An 18,463-nucleotide genomic window follows, 5' to 3' on the forward strand; every position below is an offset into this window, starting at 1 on the left:
ATAGTTACACTCAGCACTGCCAATATACATTTATTTATTTAAAGTGTAAATATACATAAAAAGTGACTTCTGGTGACACATTTTCACTATTTTTGATTTCAGGGTCAGAAAGGGGAACCTGGAGATGTCCCACATGTATGTTTGAATGAACATTTACCTTACATTTGAAGATGAGGATGGATATATGTGTACAGTTTGTAAATAATACAAAAATTACATCTCGATTTCAGGTTATTGGAATAAGAGGTCGTCCTGGACCGATGGTGAGCTTTCCTCCATTGACTTTTGTCCTGATCACTATAAAAAAAAAGAGGATAAATCAAACAGATCCAATTATACAATTAAACATATAGTAAAATAAAACAGTGCTTTCATGCTTATGTCACATACAGCATCTAGTGGTTGACTTGCTATATGTTTTCTGATATCTGGACACTAGATGGGGACAGAGCACAGCTCTATGTATTTCCATAAACTGGGTTGGTCTTAATTGAACATATTTTTAAGTAATCATGGTGTTAAATCAAGTTGAAACCTTCTACACTGACTATTCATAACTCATCCGATCATCTTACAGTCAAAACTTTATGTGTACGACTATGACAAGACCTTGCACAGACTAACGCAAATGTGCTAATGCTATAAAGACAGTTTTTATTTACCTTAATTATGTTTTTATTATTATTATTATTATATAGGGGCCTCCAGGAGCACCAGGATATAGAGGAGACAGCGGAGCGAAGGGTCGACCTGTAAGAAACTGCTAATTAATTTCGAAATGTGATTAAAGATGTGAAATATTGTGTAATATTATTGTAATGTTATGTTATTTTAGCCTGATTTTAATGTCTCTTGCAGGGTCTCAGAGGTCCCCCAGGATATGATGGAGAGCCCGGTATTCCAGGACAGCCAGGAGAGCCGGGGCCCCCAGGACATACCCCAGGAGTGAGTGTTACCAGACTGATTAAGACAGAATATGAAAATCAGAGGATCAAGCAACATCTAACAAAGTGTTACAGCAGTTACAGAATAAATAAAGCCTCATGTCCTCTGTTTCTTAGGGTGAGTTGTCTTCTCATATGGCCGGGGGATTTGCTGACAAAACAGGAGCTCAGCATGCTATGATGCCAGGAGTTCGGGTAAGTGGAGATTCTGTAATTTAAACAAAACAACAAAAAATAATTATATCGAAGAACTCTTATATCATGACTGAGGTGCAAGGCACCTAACCCCCAATCGCTCCACGGGCGCCACAGCAAAAAATGGCTGCCCACTGCTCCGGATGTGTGTGTCCATGGTTTGTAGTGTGTGTGTGTGTTCACTAATCACTACTCCTAATGTGTGTGACAAATTCCGAGTATGGGTTACCATACTTGGCCTTCATGTGTCACTCAAGTTACTTTGTTTTTGCATTTATTGACTGACACCTCTTCTGTCCCCATGTTGAGAGAAATCAGATGCAGAGGTGTGCTGTAAACATGATGGTTATTTTAGTTCTAGACTAAATGTGAGCATGCATTTACTCTTCTCGCTTGCACAAAAACAGATTCAGTATTCCTCAAAATGAATAAAAACTCTGAAATGCAAACTCAGACTTTTACACAAACCTGCAATAATAAACATGTTAAATAATATACTTGATGTATTTAATATCACTTTATTAACCAATGTCTTTGCTGCTGACCTTCGTTGATCCCATTAAACCGTACTAATAAGCAAAATGACTTTAAATAAATATCACATCTGTGTACCTTTTTTATTGCTGAAGTAAGATGCCCAGGTGAGAGAATGTAATGCAAAAAAAAAGTAACATTACTTTCCATAAAAAGTAACCGAGTAACACAATTAGTTAAAAGCAATATTGTAACGCATTACTTTTAAAAGTAACTTTCCCCAACACTGCATATAAGCCACTCGCCAATGAGAAACATTACAAGAACTGTATCATACTTGATTTACTGTAAAGTCGAGTTCAAACGAGCAAGCTAGAGTAGTACATAATGAGACCATTGTATTATTTGATTTGGGTGCTGTGTTGTGCCACACTGCACCAAAAGTGATGTTTCTGAAGGAGTCTGCGATTGTTCCAGTAACAAAGTTATTTTTCAATAGGGTGAGGCTGGAACAAGGGGACCACCTGGGCCAAATGGGTCACCAGTAAGTATTTATTTGATAAGAAATCTTTTTTTTACACATATCTGGTCCAAAGAATATTACTTCCAGCAGTTGCATATTTCAAGTTTATGCAATTTCCTTTAGGGGGCAGCAGGACCACAAGGATCTCCAGGCGATGTAGGAGATCCAGGGCCAATGGTGAGGGAACATGATTAATTGTGTACCGTCTCTGAAGACTTCATAATTTACCAGGGAAGTCTGTCTCACACTCTTTATTTACGTGCAAACATCAGCCAGGATAAACTCAAAAACTGCTGGTTGTTTGCAAACTGCAGTCAATTTTCATGGCTCATTTATTAAAGGGAACCACAACTTCTCAAAGAAATTGTTGTAGTGGTTTTATACATGTACTTACAATTCTTTTCCCACCATTTAGTGCTTTAATTTATCTGGTTATCATATTGTAACCTTTAGGAAAACTCACAGAACCAGTTTGGTCATTTTGCTAATTATTTGATACACGAATTGTCATCATAAGCTGATGCACAGAAGTCAGCAGGAACTATACGTTGCAGATTATTGTTAACTAAAGTGACTTAATAGATAGTTTTGTATTATTAAAGAATTAATTTGAGGGTGTGCACCAGTTTTTGAGATCACGAGAATGACTAATACAGCTGAATTACCCCCATCAGTGCTGCAGATTCACCCTTTATAAATTCCAAAATTATATTATTCAAGCCTCCTTACAAAAATTATTCTGGCGTTTATTTGGTGTAATGCATTGTTTATTTACTAAAAGATCACTCAACCTGTACAATGCATAGTTGTTTTTATGTTTTAATCAACTTTTGGTAATTACTCTCTTCATTGTATAGGGTGGCACTGGCCAGAGAGGGCCAGAGGGTCCTGCAGGGAAGCCTGGTGAAGATGTGAGTAGTCTATGCTGTCATCATGGGCATCCTCATAACAATGTGGAAAAAGTAAAGAGGATCTGAAATGGAATTTTCTGTTGTCATAGGGAGATCCGGGGACTCCAGGAAGTGCAGGAGAAATGGGATTTCCTGGATCTGCGGTAATATTTGCTTACTAGCAGCTTTTATCATTGAATGGTGGTTGCATTTACATGTATGTTTACATAACTTTTGTGTTCAGGGAGCAAGAGGATTTCCAGGGACACCGGGGCCTCCAGGCTTAAAGGGTCACAGAGTGAGTACATTCTTAATCTCTAGGCGCCATTTAAGATTGACAAGTCTGACATGCATACGGTTGGGTCCAAAATTATGACTTTATATTGAAAGGTTACACTTTATTTAGCAGTACGTGTACTTACAGTGTAATTACACTGTAGTTACCACAAAAAAAAAAATGCTGGTAATATAAGGTAACTACATGGGTTAAGGTTGGGTTTAGGAATAGGTTCAGGTTTAGTACCTACCCAGTTATTGTAGTTGCTATAATAGTAGGTAGTAAGTAGTAGGTATAGTAGTAAGGTAGTCGTTAAGTTTAGGTATTGGAAAGGATTTAGGAATGTAGAATATGGTCATGCAGAATACGGCATTGATATGTGCTTTATAAGTACTTAATAAATAAACCATATCCTAGTAATATGCATGCTAATAAGCAAGTTAACAGTGAGAATTAGACCCTAAACTAAAGTGTTACCAAAAGAATACAAAGTAGAAGCATTGATTTGTATGCTCTTTCAAAATCAATGTACAAAGAATAATTTTCAAGTAATCAGTTCAAAATTTTATTCCTATTGTTTATTTTAGGTTTGTAGATGGAGTGTACCAAAAAAATAATCATGTTATTTCCTTTCATAATTCAGGGGCACCAAGGTCCATCTGGTCTTAAAGGAGAACGTGGAGCTGTGGGATCAAAGGTTCAGTTTTTGCAAATATAAAATTAATTTCATTATGAAATAGCCACTCACTATAGACCTTAGCTTTTAAAACCGCAGACTGTATTTGAGTACTTCACAGTTGTCTATTCATATACACACACATATTAAATGTGATTGTATTAACCATTTCATGTTTCTAAGTACATTCACCATATATTATATTATTTATTATTATTTTAGGGTGAATCTGGTGGACCCGGTGGAATGGGTGCCCCTGGTCCTATGGTAAGAAGACTGCAACACAATACATTACAAACTTCAGTTAAACAAAAATCATCATTGATGTGAATCCAGTAAATAAAAACAGACGTTCTTCATTCTTACATTGCCACAAACGTGTCTAGCCTTATTTCCAATAAAAGTAAAATGGCCTATTGTTAAATGCAGGGTCCCAGGGGAATGTCAGGAGAAAGAGGACGTCCAGGCCCTAGTGGCACACCGGTGAGGGCAAAAACATTAAGAGTGATTACATTCTTCAGATGACTGAAGTCAGAGCTGTATTGGTTTTCTTATTATTCTTAACACTATTAGTTATCTTTTTCTTTTGTATTTCAGGGTATGCGTGGTGCTCAAGGAAATGTTGGAAAACCAGGTCCAATGGTAAAACCTTTTAATCAACCAAAAGATAAAAGTGTGAAATACCAAGCAACTGCAAACCTAATGATGCTAATTTCTAACTGTTTAATTGTTTTAAGGGTCCTTTGGGAATTAGTGGTGCCCCAGGGTATCCCGGAACTCCAGGCATGAAGGTTGGCAATGAGACTCTATACATGTGTTTTTTTTTAAATAATTTATTAAGTATATATGTAGCTACCAATGATACCTTTATATATTTTAATAAATTGTAATAGTTCAACTGAACATTAAAACGTTGGTAAATCTGGTATTAAAAAGGAATATAATTGCTTTGCAGGGTCAACCAGGACCTACAGGTGTGAGGGGACCAGAGGGACCACAGGGACAGAGAGGAGAGACAGGACATCAAGGCAGATCTGGACCAACTGGACTACAAGTATGTTTGTGATACTCATTTTGTACACCAGTACATGATCACAAATCCTTTTAATTATTATTTATTTTATTAATCTATCTATTTTTGTTAATCTGTAATGCAAATTAAACCTGATTCTGATTTTTTCAGGGGCCTATGGGCACTGACGGTGGTCCAGGTTCCAAAGGGCCAGTGGTATGTTATGATGTTAAATGTTAAAATATTATGCATTACGAATGCAGATATTGACAACTGACAAAATATTATTTTCTCCAGGGAGTTGCTGGTCCTCAGGGCCCTGTTGGTCTGCTTGGTCCAACTGGCCCACCAGGACCTCAGGGAAGCACTGGACAGCCTGGGATCAAAGGTCAAGGGGTAAGGCATTCTTCATTCACATTGTGGCATGTTTCTTTTATGGACTGAAGATTTGTTGTGTTCATATAACATAAATCATCATACAATGTATATTGCAAGTCAGTTTTCTGCTTTTTTCAAATGGTTATTTTTAATAATATGTTACTCATTGTTTTGGATCACAAGATGTTACAGGCTATATATAGTTTAAAATCATGATTTCTTGTTGTCCGAATTAGTCTGTATTTTTCCATCCTGTATCATTGTGTAATCAAAATGTTTCATTTGACCTTTCTTTTGGTAGTAATTCATTTATTTTATTTATAAAAGCCCTAAATAGTAATTTTCCTAATTCGACAACATTAAATTGTTTAAAAATAACTTTTATCTTGTCTGTCCATAAATCTTGCGTCAATTCTGTTACCGTACCATACTTTGCCTTTAAATTGGGGGAATTATCTCCCACAACTATGTAAGATAAAGTAAATGATGTCACTTTCCCTCACTGATAAGATCTGAAGCACTGAAAGGTGTGTGTGCTCTCTCCGAGAAAATATTTGAATCTAAAAAATTCTTACACCAAGAATTATTACTTACCACAATGTCAAAAGGAAACCCGAATTTTTCACTGATCACACAGTGGGTTGTTTAAAAGTCTTTTAATCATGATTTCATTAGTGCCATGTGCTCTTAGCATTTATGCTAGCAATAGGAGATTTTGGTTAAAAAGTTTAAAATTACCAAGGTAGAGTAACAATGTTGACAGTATATAACAGAATAGACAGTAATAGAGTTAACAAACAATACTATACAGAAATCGTTTTTTTTTCTTTTTTCGTTAAAAGTAAAAGAAGGAATTAACTTGTGTTTGGCAAGCACTGAATTGTTAAAATTGAATATGTTTTCAATAAGATACTGGAAAGAATTTCTGTTAGTGAACAGTTTTTTACCTTAATTTTTTAAAATGTAAAATGTATCTCCAATTATAGATTTTATCTCCAATTATAGAATCACTCCATCATATATATGTACTATTTGTGCCCTAAAATGTTTCTGGAAACTAATGATTTAAAAACTGATCTCCAATCAGCCTTTTGTTTTGTTTTGTGTTTAGGGAGATGTAGGTGTTCCTGGATTTAAAGGAGAGGCTGGACCTAAAGGAGAACCTGTAAGTTTTGGTTGATAATAGTGTAAACCTATACATGTTTCCCCAAATTTGTTATTGTTAATGGTGAAGTATATGCAATTTGTGAACCACCTCATCAAATGGATTACAAAACTTTTCTAACTAGTAAAAAACTTTTAAAGACACAAATTACCTTTGTCATAGGGTCCACCAGGAGCACAGGGAGTAATTGGACCTCAGGGAGAGGAAGGAAAACGTGGATCCAGAGGAGATCCTGGTTCTGTTGGCCCTCTTGGCCCTGTTGGCGAGAGAGTGAGTCTAGGTTTCCTTATATTGCCTATGCTATAGCAAACTGACGTGAATGTAACTGCAAAATCAACTCTGTTTTCATGGGGTTTTTATTGTCTAATTTAGGGGGCACCTGGAAACCGAGGCTTCCCTGGTCAAGATGGCTTACAGGGTCCAAAGGTAATTAGACACTATTAACTAGTTGAATATAATTGGCTGAATAATGAAATAATACTTTTGTTCATACTCATCTAAGGGTGCACAAGGTGACCGTGGAATTACAGGAACCTCTGGCCCTAAAGGCTCTACTGGGGATCCAGGGAGAACAGGTGAATCAGGTCTGCCAGGCGCAAGAGTAAGTTAAATTTGTAATGCGATGTATCTTTATAATAGAAAAGATGAGGGCAGAATGCAATAACTCCTCCTTCAAATACAGCTCTAATTAGTTTTTTGCATCCTCTTTCTCTCAGGGTTTGACAGGGACACCTGGAGTTCAGGGTGCCGAAGGAAAGCCAGGACCACTGGTACGTTTATCTGATGTTTTCCATTCATAGCTGGAATAAAATATCCACATTTTTAATAGCAAATAAAGAAATGTTTCCATTCACCTATCTACAGGGTGGTCCAGGTGAGGATGGGCGGCCAGGGCCTGCAGGGTCAACTGGAACAAGAGGCCCTCCCGGAACTATGGGACCAATAGGCCCAAAGGGTTTTAGCGTGAGTAGAATTTTCATTTATTTATTAATTTATTGCTTATATGTTCAAAACTTATAATTTTAACAATAATTTAGGGGGATCCAGGAAAGGCAGGTGAGCAGGGATCTGCTGGAGTTCCGGGGCAGAGGGTGAGTAACAGCAGTTGCTCGCAGTAATCACTGGTGTAATTATATAAAGCAAGAATTACTATTACTATGGCTCATACTTAGTTAATAGTAAAAAATGCAACTTTGCTACAGACATTCTGGAGAAACATTTTGTGCCTTCCAGACAATACAATCATACAGAATTACTTTTGGCTTTGCAACACCCAAGTCAACTGCATGGCAACATGGCAAAAAAAAAAAGAGAAAAAAAAAAGTCTCAGAACATCCAAGCAACCACATTGCGATGACCTAGTCGTAGCAGCTCTGTAACATAATGGCAGCTATTTTTTATGGCCAAGCTCCACTAATATTTTAAAATTCTCAAAATATACATCTTACCTTCAACTTTGACTTTTTCGTAGGGCCCACCTGGGAAAGATGGAGAAGTAGGCCCGGCTGGTCCACCAGGTCCACATGTAAGTGTGCCATTTTGTCTCTTTATTATATTTTCAGTTAGAAAGTACAATTAGAGTCCATTCTATTTTTTTATTATTATTATTTTCAGGGTACAGCAGGTGAGAGAGGCGAACAGGGACCTCCCGGAATGCATGGTTTCCAGGTGCTTGATCAATGACTATTTAATCATTCAAAATTATTATTTGTTATTTGGCTCTTTTATAATATCTCCTTACTTGTTTCTCAGGGTTTGCCGGGCCCAGCAGGTGCTCCTGGAGAGGGAGGAAAACCTGGTGATCAGGTACAGTTAGTTCAACACATATCAAATGGCAAATTCTTTTGTCGAAAAAATATGACAAAAAAGGGACAAATAGCATAACATTTTGCTAATTACCTCTTTCTCTTTTCAAGGGTATCCCTGGTGAGCTCGGCCCTGTAGGCCAAATTGGGCCAAGGGTAAGTTCTAGTTTTACCTGTCACTTCTGTAAACACACGTTGTTGATGTCAAGACATGTATTTAATATTCAGTCCATGCATTTAACAGGGTGAACGAGGAATTCCGGGAGAGAGAGGAGAGCTGGGATCTGCTGGTCTGCCTGGAGCCAAAGGTATCCCAGGAGCACCTGGCCCTGATGGTCCAAAGGTAGAACTAAATGCTGTTTAAGTGTTTATTATCAGTAATGAGACTTTATTTGTTTAAATTATTTCACAATAATATGGCCCAAAGATTTCAATGGGAAGTGTTTGTTTTAACAATCTAACGGATGAGTCAAAATGATTTTCTGTGGTGATCAGCAACATCTCCGATTGTTGATGGAGCTTAACTTACTGTATATTGAAAACAGAATACACCTTTAGAAATAAGTACATTTCATTTGTTTTACCATGCAGGTGAACTTATAATCCTGACATATGTAATTAAGATAAGATTTTGTATTAATGCTTTAAAATGTTAAGTCATCATTCTATTGAATTTTTTGTAGGGTAGCCCTGGGCCTACTGGTACGTTGGGTGATCCAGGCCCTCCTGGTCTGCAGGGAATGCCAGGTGAAAGAGGGATCTCTGGCCCACCTGGTCCAAAAGGAGACAGAGTGAGTAGTAATGCAATTGGATTTACAGTATGTACATAGATATTTAACCCTCTGGGGTTCTTCATTTATGACTCACACTCAGGACCTTCGGGTCAAAAATGACCCGGAGGGCGGCATTAAGATACATTTTATTTGAGTAAAATCAATGAAATATATTTTTGTTCAATAATATTTTTTCTTTTCTTTTTTGGTGTTTTGAGATAATTTTATGATTTATAAATAATATTTATGCAATAATTAAGACCCATTTTTTCCCATTGAATATAATAGAAAATTTATATATATATATAATAAAAAAAATTTTTTTATTAAAGCTGTATTTCATTTTAGAGTCAAGTCTAGGCCTCATGAAAGCAATTTTTTAAATGAGATCGGAGCCATCTGGTGGACACACTGAGCATTTTTATCACGCAATAGCACATTTTTACCACTAGTGGATTTACAGCTCTCTGTAGAAACCTATGGTAGAAACACTCTAGTGATTTTTTCACATATTGTTTCATTTTTTTCAGGTTGTTGATTTGAATATATAATAACAGATTCTCAAAGACTATTTTTGTCATTTTTTTTAATTTAAAATTTTTTTATTTTTTTTTTGGTTGGTTTAAATGGTAATTTGAAGTGGCAGTTTTACTTTATAATACATTCAAACCTGGACATTGCATTATAAAGAGAACAAATGGAAAGTATTTTGTCACCCATTGTTTTAAGAGATTCACCCCTTCACTGTTGTGTGCTTTTTTTCTGCATCCTGGCTTTTTGGTAGATTGTATGCACAAAAAAACTCTGTATTTTCATATTTTTGCCAATTTCCCATTCATTTCCTATGCGGGTCATTTTTGACCCGAAGACCCTGAGTGTGACTATTTTTTTTACGACCACTTAGACTTTTCAAATCCTGTCCCCAATTTTTTTGGGTGTTCATATACCAAGTACCAAAAAAGTCACCAAGTTTTGGACCATTCCGATGAAGCTACGATTTTTAACATTTTTTTATTTAAACGCTTCGGGTCATTTTTGACCCGAAGAACCCCAGAGGATTAAACAATGTGTGTGTTTGTTTTTTGTTTTTATTAACCTCTTCCCACACATTTAGGGCGCTATTGGAGAGAAAGGATCAGAGGGAACTCCAGGAAGTGACGGTGCAAGGGTAATTACCATCGAGCATTATCCCATTTTTAAAACATCTTAATTATTCTCAACTGATGGGTTGCAAGTCATTCTGAAAGTGTCATGGACAAACAATAAAAATAAAATGAATTAGCTATGATAATAGCCAATTTTGACTATTCTTATTTAGATGTAATTTTGATTATTTCTCTTCAGCAAAACTAGTTGAGAACCACTGCTTTGATTTATCTCTGTGAATTATATCTCTGTGAATTATATTTTTATATTATATTTGAAAGGAACATTTCAAGACTGACAAAAATTGAGAGAAAGCATAAGCCTCAATATGAAGCTAAACAAAATGTCATGTTAGTAATCAAACAGAGAATGACCTGTACAAGACTTGTTCAAGCAGGCCCGATCACAGATGCACACACAAAAAAGATTATTTATAACTCATGCTTGATATGCAGGAAAGGATAATCTCATACTGACATTTTGCCTTTCTGATAGGGCTTGACAGGCCCAGTTGGACCCTCAGGACCGGCTGGTCCAAGTGGTGAAAAGGTTCATAGCATCATATTATTGTCTATATTTTAATGCAATATTGTTTTCTTTTAAGTACCACTTAATTCTAACAAAGTATTTTAACAGGGAGAACCAGGCCCTAAGGGACCACCTGGACCTCAAGGATCAAGAGCAATGCCAGTGAGTTCATATTTGACACTCAAATACAGAATTAATTCAAATTAGCTGAATATTTTGATTTATTAACAAATATTTGTGCTAATACCAAGGGATCCCGTGGTGAACCTGGGCCAATAGGTGCTGTAGGCTTTGTTGGACCACCTGTAAGTAGAAATTTGGAAATCTAACAGAAAACTCACGATTGTTTGATATTATATGCACTAAGCTTTTTTCAGGTCAGTGAGTAAACCGGTTCTGAACATGGTACACTTTCAAAACAACAGGGTATTGATGGTCAGCCCGGTGCGAAAGGACCCCCAGGGGAGCCTGGACAAAAGGGTGATGCTGGATCTCCTGGCCCTCAAGGGTTGTCTGGTCCTCCAGGACCACAGGTGATTAAATACTTGCATTAAAGTTTTTTTTTTTTAGAAGATGCTATGAAGATGTTAGTAAATTAATAATCTCCCTCTAATATGTGTGACTACAGGGTAAATTTGGTGTGGCTGGACCAAAGGGTGGTAGAGGAACACAGGGCGCACCTGTAAGTGTAGCTGTAATAACAATTACTGTATAATTCATTTTGAATGACTAATCAGTTAACATACTCATGTTTAGGGCCCAACAGGTTTCCCTGGATCTGCTGGAAGAGTTGGCCCACCTGGTCCAACGGTATGTTGCATGGACTACAGAAGTTTACAATTACAAATCAGAAATTAAGAGAAAAAAAATCAAACCCTTAAGTATTTGGTTTTTTAGGGTCCTCTTGGTGAGCCAGGTCCACTTGGTCTTCCTGGAAAAGAGGGTCCACCTGGTCTTCGAGGAGACCATGGACCCCCAGGACGCCAGGGAGAGAGAGGTCCCCCTGGGCCTGCTGGAGGCCCTGGAGACAAAGGAGATTCTGGAGAAGATGGACCATCGGTAAGGGGACCAGTCGTTTCTCAACTAAAAAACTAAATTTAAAAACAAGAACCAGAATCTTAACGGTTATTTCCATTAGGGGCCTGATGGTCCACCAGGTCCTGCTGGAACAACGGGGCAAAGAGGAATTGTAGGCCTTCCTGGTCAAAGAGGAGAACGTGGAATGCCGGGACTCCCTGGACCAGCTGTTAGTATCCATTAAAAAAAACATTCTGCATTATTAAAGAAAATGGCTAGTTGTTACATGCTAAAATATTAAATAAATATTGAATAGAAATTGAGTTTTGCCTCAGGTAATAGCTTACTGTTCTCTATGGTGTACGTATTTAATGACATCTGAGATAACCTAATTTTTATAAGACCTCCTCTAATCTGCTTGCTCACTCATGTAGGGTCCTCCAGGAAAACAGGGCACATCAGGAGCCCCAGGAGACAAAGGACCTTCTGGCCCAGTTGGGGTGCCTGGCGCTAATGGACCTCGGGGGGATCCTGGACCCGATGTAAAATAAATTGAATATAATGGTTACATAAATATACCACTTATTTAATACAATGCTAATGCAAATTTTGATCATTAGGGACCCGCTGGATCTGATGGCCCACCAGGAAAGGAAGGTGTCATAGGAGCCCAGGTGAGACCCAAAAACATCAAATGACCCACGTCTGAATCTTTAATTCAAGTTGTTTGAGCAAATCTTACAGAGTTGCTTAATTTTTAAAGGGTGATCGAGGAGATCCAGGCCCAGAGGGTTTGATTGGATCTGTAGGACAACCTGGTTCCCCCGGTCCTGTCGGTGCAACTGGAGGCATTGGAAAGAGAGGAGAGGCTGTAGGTCTCATCATTTCTTTATATTTAATGTATACTATAATGACATCTCTAAAGCATTTTTGGCTTACGTTTTTTTTCATACTGTCTAATCAGGGTTCAAAAGGGCCCTCCGGCCCTCCAGGTTCTGCTGGAAAACGAGGACTCATAGTAAGAAATCTATTAAATAACACAATATGACATAATTGGAAAGGCTTTATTTACCATGAGGTTGCTGATAAACAAAAACACCACAACTGCTCCTTCATTTCCAACTATCTATTTAAGGGACCGCAAGGACCAAGAGGAGATAAGGGAGATCTGGGTGACCATGGAGACAGAGGTCAGAAGGGTCACAGAGGATTTGCAGGCTTACAAGGTCTTCCTGGACCACCTGTAAGTTATAACAAAGAGAAAGGTTTTTCAAAGTGTGCATCATCTGTACCCAGTCTATAAATAATTGAATATATAATATCAAGCAATATAAAGGTTTCTTTTCACCACTTCATTTTTAGGGCACAACTGGAGAACAGGGAGCCCCAGGCATTGTTGGTCCAAGCGGACAAAGGGTATGTGATCAACTTGTTTAATGTGAGTGATTTACAACTAGTCAAAAGGTGATTGATGTCAATGAAATGATTTGTCTCACAGGGACCTCCAGGGCCCTCTGGGCCACCTGGAAAGGAAGGGTACGTTGGACAGCCTGGACCTATGGGACCTCCTGGTTCAAGAGGGACTAGTGGTGATATTGGACCAGAGGCAAGTGAAACTTTCATGCCATCTCACATAGTATTACAATTTAGATGCCCACTTATTTTTGTCATCATGCTTAGGGACCTCCTGGAGAACCTGGCCCACCTGGCCTTCCCGGATCTCCTGGACCTCCCACTGCGGCCATGGAAGATTTTTTTGGTGGGCCTCAAGATTATGATTCTGGTCCTCCTCCCCCGGAGTTCAGTGAGGATGAGGCTCTTCCCAAGAGTAACTCTACAGGCATGTTCCAAGCTGATCCTGGAGTTCAGGCTACTTTGAAGGCTCTGAGCAGCCAGATTGATAACATGCGTAGCCCTGACGGTAGTAGAAAGCATCCTGCCAGAACCTGTGAGGACTTGAGACAATGCTACCCTCAAAAAAAGAGTGGTAAGTTAATAGTATTGCACAGGCATGTAATTCATTAACACCAACTGTATGAAGTAGGCCAGTGACTTGGTAAACTCTCAGTGGCCTACATATACCAACTGAGGCTCATTAGAAATGTTATTTATTGGGTATTAATTGAGTTAATATTCAGTGTTCCTTGAAAAGTTTACAAATACATTAAGCACACATACATACTGACGTTGGGTTTCCATTGTATGGGGACTTTCCATAGAAATAATGATTTTCATACTGTACAAACTGTACATTCAGTCCCCTAACTGATGGATTTGATCTAATGAATATTTGTATGCATTTCATATTGACAGCATTGTTATTTTTTTATTGGTAAGTGGTTAGCTTTGGGGATAGGCTTAATGTATTTGTAAACATTTTAAGGAACTCTTAATACTAATGCAATTAATGTCTCATAAAGGTTGGTTTAAAGCACTTAAAATCCCCCTGTGGTGCATATCAAGCACGTTGTTGTTTATGTCTATCTGGTGTTTTTAATATGCTTTAAGACAAACCATGTGCAAATGTATGTGTCAACACCATTGCTGAGTATTTTTTCTTTAAAACTGCAGTGATCTAAAGACAGTCTCAAAAACGTGGTTTGAAATCACTGGTGTTTCTGACGTCACAAACTACCTAACCCATCACGTCACCGTGGGGGCGGGCTTTAGCATATCATTACTATGCTGAGCACCAGGGTAGTCTCAAGAGAAGCCAGGTTATCCCGGTATTTTTTCTGTTAATATGAAAAATCGGGTAGATTAGCAATATAGCGGGTGTATGATGTATATTACGATGTTATGATGAACTATATGCCTTTATATAAGTTGTTCAGAGCGTTTCTAAGGATGCTGATTTTTAGAAGGCAACTGTCTGACTCTGAGATGACGAACGGGAACATGGTTTGTGTAACATTAGCAACATTATTAGCTGTTTGATAACAGTCAAGCAAAAGGCTAATTATATTAATTACCGTTATGTGGCCGACATTGTGCAGCGTTTACTTCAGTTAAGTTGGCTGAGTGGATCTCTGAGCTGGTGTGAGCGGAGGCAGGGCTAATTAGCATATTCATGTGTCTGTGTATACTAAATTAAGCAAGGATGTAGAGATACATTCAAGCTATTTTAAGGCATGAAGACATTTTTTTTTCACAGGAAAAAACTTTTACATATCATTTTGGTGATCAAAGATTTTTTAGGGAGTTTTAAGGGATACAATTATTGACTACAGGGGGACTTTAAAAAAAAAAGTTGTAAAAATGTAACTCTTTATTTATGAGCTAATTGAATAATAATAATTTGTTAATTACAGTGACAATGAATGAAGAACTCAGTGTTTGTATAAGTCTATATCAAACATCCCCAAATGTTTCATCTCTGCATCATAGGTGAATACTGGGTGGATCCAAACCAGGGCAGTGCAGAGGACGCCATTAAAATTCATTGCAATATGGACACTGGAGAGACATGCATCTCCGCAATCCCCTCCAGCATCCCCCGCAAGTCATGGTGGAGTTCCCCGGGAAAAAAACCTGTGTGGTTTGGAGCCAACATGAATGGAGGAACATATGTAAGCACGTTTAGCCACTCCTATGAAAATTATATTTTAATCATTGTAATTTGTGTAATTACTCAATTACTGCTATAGCATTTAGTATAAGATAACATTACGTGGCAAGAAAAAATTGATTCATCTATTACATAAAACTGTACGTACCTGTTATTTATTTATTTCTTTTTATGTCTTTGTGAAGTTCACTTATGGGAACAAAGACCAGCCAGCCAACACTGTCACAGTTCAGATGACTTTCATCCGTCTGCTCTCCAAAGAGGCATCACAAACTATCACTTACCACTGCAAGAACACTGTGGGCTACAAGGATGAATCATCTGGAAACCTCAAGAAAGCAGTCATCCTCAAAGCTGCAAATGATCTAGAGCTCAAAGCTGAGGGAAATAACCGCTTTAGATACACTGTCCTCGAGGACAGCTGCTCAGTAAGTACACTGCAGAACATCATTTGTATAAAGGCATAAGCCCTTTTTCAAAACCTAGTACGTTGTCTTGCTCTCCACTGCCTACGTTTTCTAAAGCCCCGTTCACACCGCCAGCAACGTCGCTGTATGTCGCTAGTCTCTGTACTGTGAGTCGCTTGTGGGCGTTCCCAGTGTTGTTGGTGGTAGACTGCGCGTCTGTCCATATCTAGCCTATAGAAAATACAATCACAAGAGATATATACAACTAAGATATAATTCTAATTTGACAAGGAATTAGACTAAAAAGAATTAAAGGTAGCGTTCTGCTGTTGGAGTGTGTTGTTATATTAACCACAGCAGTGCTCAGTGCATTACATCATTAACTAGATTAACGATCGATCTATCAACAAATTAAACTCACTCATACTGTTAAAAATTGCTAAAACGTCATTCAAATTTGACAATTAATACATTTTCTTATTCCTAATAATCAACATAATGCAGGAGAAACAGTAATATGAACTGCAGCAGTGCTAAACTTGCATCATATAAAATAAAAACACACAAACTATCAATGTATGAATCAAACTCACTTTTCCACGCATCATTACATCCATGAATGTGGTTATAGTAAAATCATTTAAAACAGTGAAATCACTCTGGAACTCTGTCCCGTCATGCCTGCACTCGAGATGGTGACGTGAGCTCCAGTCTTCAGTCCTATTGGCTGTCGCTAGCGAAATTAGCTTCTCATTTGCATAAAGTTGACATTTCTGAACTTTTGTCGCTTGTCTCGCATCGCTTGACACGCCTACATTCTGTCGCCAACGTTCACTGTCGCTCGTGTCGCAGGAAGTCGCCAGCGCTTCATTGAAAATGAATGGGATTGTCGCTTTGTTGCTGCGTGTCGCTGGTGGTGTGAACGGGGCTTAAGGCAGCCTAACTCAAAATTGAACCTTGTTAGTGAGGACAGGATTTAAGACACTCTGCATAGACAGCAACCCAGCATCAAAACAATTAGCACTAGTTTATTTTAGCATGTTGCTATGCTAACAAAACATTAATATGCATAAGAATTCTTTGGAAGTAATGCTGCCTTAGAATGTATCCAAAAATAGGTATTTTATAGTTATGCTGCTTACCTTCTGGAATAGCTTTCATATCGGGAACTATGTAGACAGTTTGCTAGGTTTTGGAACAGAGCCATAGAAAGTTGAGTTAGATTTAACACACATGGCATGCACATACAGTATCATTACTACAGTCCATGAGATACTTCATAACATTACAAGTGCCCCCATACAAACCTAAATGAATGTTTTTCTCTTCACAGCAAGCAAATGGAAAGTGGGGCAAGACGGTGTTTGAATACAGGACCCAGAAAACAGCAAGACTACCTATTGTGGATATTGCACCTGTGGACATTGGAGGTTCAGACCAGGAGTTTGGTATTGATATCGGACCTGTGTGCTTCTTGTAAATCAAGGAGTAGAGATGCATTGAAGAGAATCCTGAGACTCTTAAAGCGACTGCTGACGAGATCAGCCTTGTACATACAGAGCATTGGACTTTTCTGGCCCTTTAGCTAGATATTTATTGTGCCTTCCAAGCGTTTCACGAAAACAACCGCTCCACAAGGTTTTTATAGAATGGTCCCCTGAAAAAAAGAAATTCAATTCAACTGAATTTTTATACTACAAGACTATCCATCAACTGCTGTTTTAAATTGACATGGCCATTGCAAGCAATAGAGTAATGACGCTACACACTGTACCAACACTATTTGCAATTAAAATGATCTGGATTTGCCTGTTTTCATTAAAGTATGTTTTTTTTTATATTTTTTTTATTTTTACAAACAAAAATGGTGCTATAGAGGAAGTTTACATTTTTGACTCCTATAACTGCTCTCTTGAACATTCACCTTGTAATTACTTTCAAACCGAATTTACAATTAAAGATGAAAACATTTATTCATTACTGCAAGCTACCTCGTTTCTATAAACTGGCGAAAGTTGACAACAGACTTGCTGTACGTGAATTGATAAGGAGCTGTACGACTGGTTGTATTTCTCTCATCAAAAGGTACAAAGCAGGGTAAGGAAATGCAAATTAAATCAAATGCATCTGAGACTGCTTTGTTAAAAGGTGCATTATTATTTCTCTTTCCCAAAATAAAAACCAAGTATCTAAGTATACCACAAGTGCAATGCAGGAGTTATATTTTTCCTCTAGTGACCTAAAAGTAGCCCATGCATCAGTTTTAAAGGCTTTTGTAAAGGTAAAAGGCACAATGTAGTAAAATGCTGGAGCAGTTAAATAAATTAGAGCAGTATTGACAATTTTTATGATGTCATATTTTCTAAAGCATGCAGGTATACCTATCATTCTTGCGCTTCTTCTTTTATTATTATTTTATTCTATTTTAGAACTCTTTTAAGCCATTTGGAATGGCTTCGAAGCTAATCTCATGTATTTGCTTTGCAAATTAAACATATGCTCAGTAGCATTTACCATTTTATTGAATCAAAAATTTTCTTCCTCTTTTTTTTTTCAAAATGCTTGTTTCTTTACCTTTTAAGCATGAAAATATATTTTTTATGAATAAAAATGTAAGATACTGCTTTGCTTCATTATATCGAAGTTGCTAGAGTGATTTATTTGTGCAATTTTGTTAAAATTTGT

General features: G+C 37.6%; 1 protein-coding gene across 1 annotated transcript in view; it reads left to right on the top strand.

Moving 5' to 3' along the window:
- col5a2a (collagen, type V, alpha 2a) overlaps positions 1-17,959 on the top strand; it is a 32,562-nt gene extending 14,603 nt beyond the window's left edge. The window contains exons 4-54 of the mRNA XM_056265653.1: positions 103-135; positions 231-263; positions 699-752; positions 859-945; positions 1,062-1,139; positions 2,113-2,157; positions 2,260-2,313; positions 2,994-3,047; positions 3,137-3,190; positions 3,271-3,324; positions 3,947-4,000; positions 4,202-4,246; positions 4,409-4,462; positions 4,577-4,621; positions 4,717-4,770; positions 4,935-5,033; positions 5,163-5,207; positions 5,289-5,387; positions 6,481-6,534; positions 6,697-6,804; positions 6,907-6,960; positions 7,037-7,135; positions 7,251-7,304; positions 7,399-7,497; positions 7,572-7,625; positions 8,006-8,059; positions 8,149-8,202; positions 8,287-8,340; positions 8,451-8,495; positions 8,584-8,682; positions 9,023-9,130; positions 10,227-10,280; positions 10,754-10,807; positions 10,895-10,948; positions 11,038-11,091; positions 11,212-11,319; positions 11,415-11,468; positions 11,543-11,596; positions 11,684-11,845; positions 11,925-12,032; positions 12,238-12,345; positions 12,424-12,477; positions 12,567-12,674; positions 12,768-12,821; positions 12,939-13,046; positions 13,166-13,219; positions 13,302-13,409; positions 13,484-13,790; positions 15,191-15,372; positions 15,557-15,799; positions 17,112-17,959. Of these exons, the coding sequence (XP_056121628.1) occupies positions 103-135; positions 231-263; positions 699-752; positions 859-945; positions 1,062-1,139; positions 2,113-2,157; positions 2,260-2,313; positions 2,994-3,047; positions 3,137-3,190; positions 3,271-3,324; positions 3,947-4,000; positions 4,202-4,246; positions 4,409-4,462; positions 4,577-4,621; positions 4,717-4,770; positions 4,935-5,033; positions 5,163-5,207; positions 5,289-5,387; positions 6,481-6,534; positions 6,697-6,804; positions 6,907-6,960; positions 7,037-7,135; positions 7,251-7,304; positions 7,399-7,497; positions 7,572-7,625; positions 8,006-8,059; positions 8,149-8,202; positions 8,287-8,340; positions 8,451-8,495; positions 8,584-8,682; positions 9,023-9,130; positions 10,227-10,280; positions 10,754-10,807; positions 10,895-10,948; positions 11,038-11,091; positions 11,212-11,319; positions 11,415-11,468; positions 11,543-11,596; positions 11,684-11,845; positions 11,925-12,032; positions 12,238-12,345; positions 12,424-12,477; positions 12,567-12,674; positions 12,768-12,821; positions 12,939-13,046; positions 13,166-13,219; positions 13,302-13,409; positions 13,484-13,790; positions 15,191-15,372; positions 15,557-15,799; positions 17,112-17,258 (4,152 nt within the window). The 3' untranslated portion in view covers positions 17,259-17,959. The remainder of the gene's footprint in view (positions 1-102; positions 136-230; positions 264-698; positions 753-858; positions 946-1,061; positions 1,140-2,112; positions 2,158-2,259; positions 2,314-2,993; positions 3,048-3,136; positions 3,191-3,270; positions 3,325-3,946; positions 4,001-4,201; positions 4,247-4,408; positions 4,463-4,576; positions 4,622-4,716; positions 4,771-4,934; positions 5,034-5,162; positions 5,208-5,288; positions 5,388-6,480; positions 6,535-6,696; positions 6,805-6,906; positions 6,961-7,036; positions 7,136-7,250; positions 7,305-7,398; positions 7,498-7,571; positions 7,626-8,005; positions 8,060-8,148; positions 8,203-8,286; positions 8,341-8,450; positions 8,496-8,583; positions 8,683-9,022; positions 9,131-10,226; positions 10,281-10,753; positions 10,808-10,894; positions 10,949-11,037; positions 11,092-11,211; positions 11,320-11,414; positions 11,469-11,542; positions 11,597-11,683; positions 11,846-11,924; positions 12,033-12,237; positions 12,346-12,423; positions 12,478-12,566; positions 12,675-12,767; positions 12,822-12,938; positions 13,047-13,165; positions 13,220-13,301; positions 13,410-13,483; positions 13,791-15,190; positions 15,373-15,556; positions 15,800-17,111) is intronic.
- The last annotated feature ends 504 nt before the right edge of the window (positions 17,960-18,463 follow it).

The sequence above is a fragment of the Rhinichthys klamathensis genome, unplaced genomic scaffold (genome assembly GCF_029890125.1).
Source record: "Rhinichthys klamathensis goyatoka isolate OS25496 unplaced genomic scaffold, OSU_Roscu_1.1 h1tg000237l_1, whole genome shotgun sequence".
Classification (NCBI taxonomy): Eukaryota; Metazoa; Chordata; class Actinopteri; order Cypriniformes; family Leuciscidae; genus Rhinichthys; species Rhinichthys klamathensis.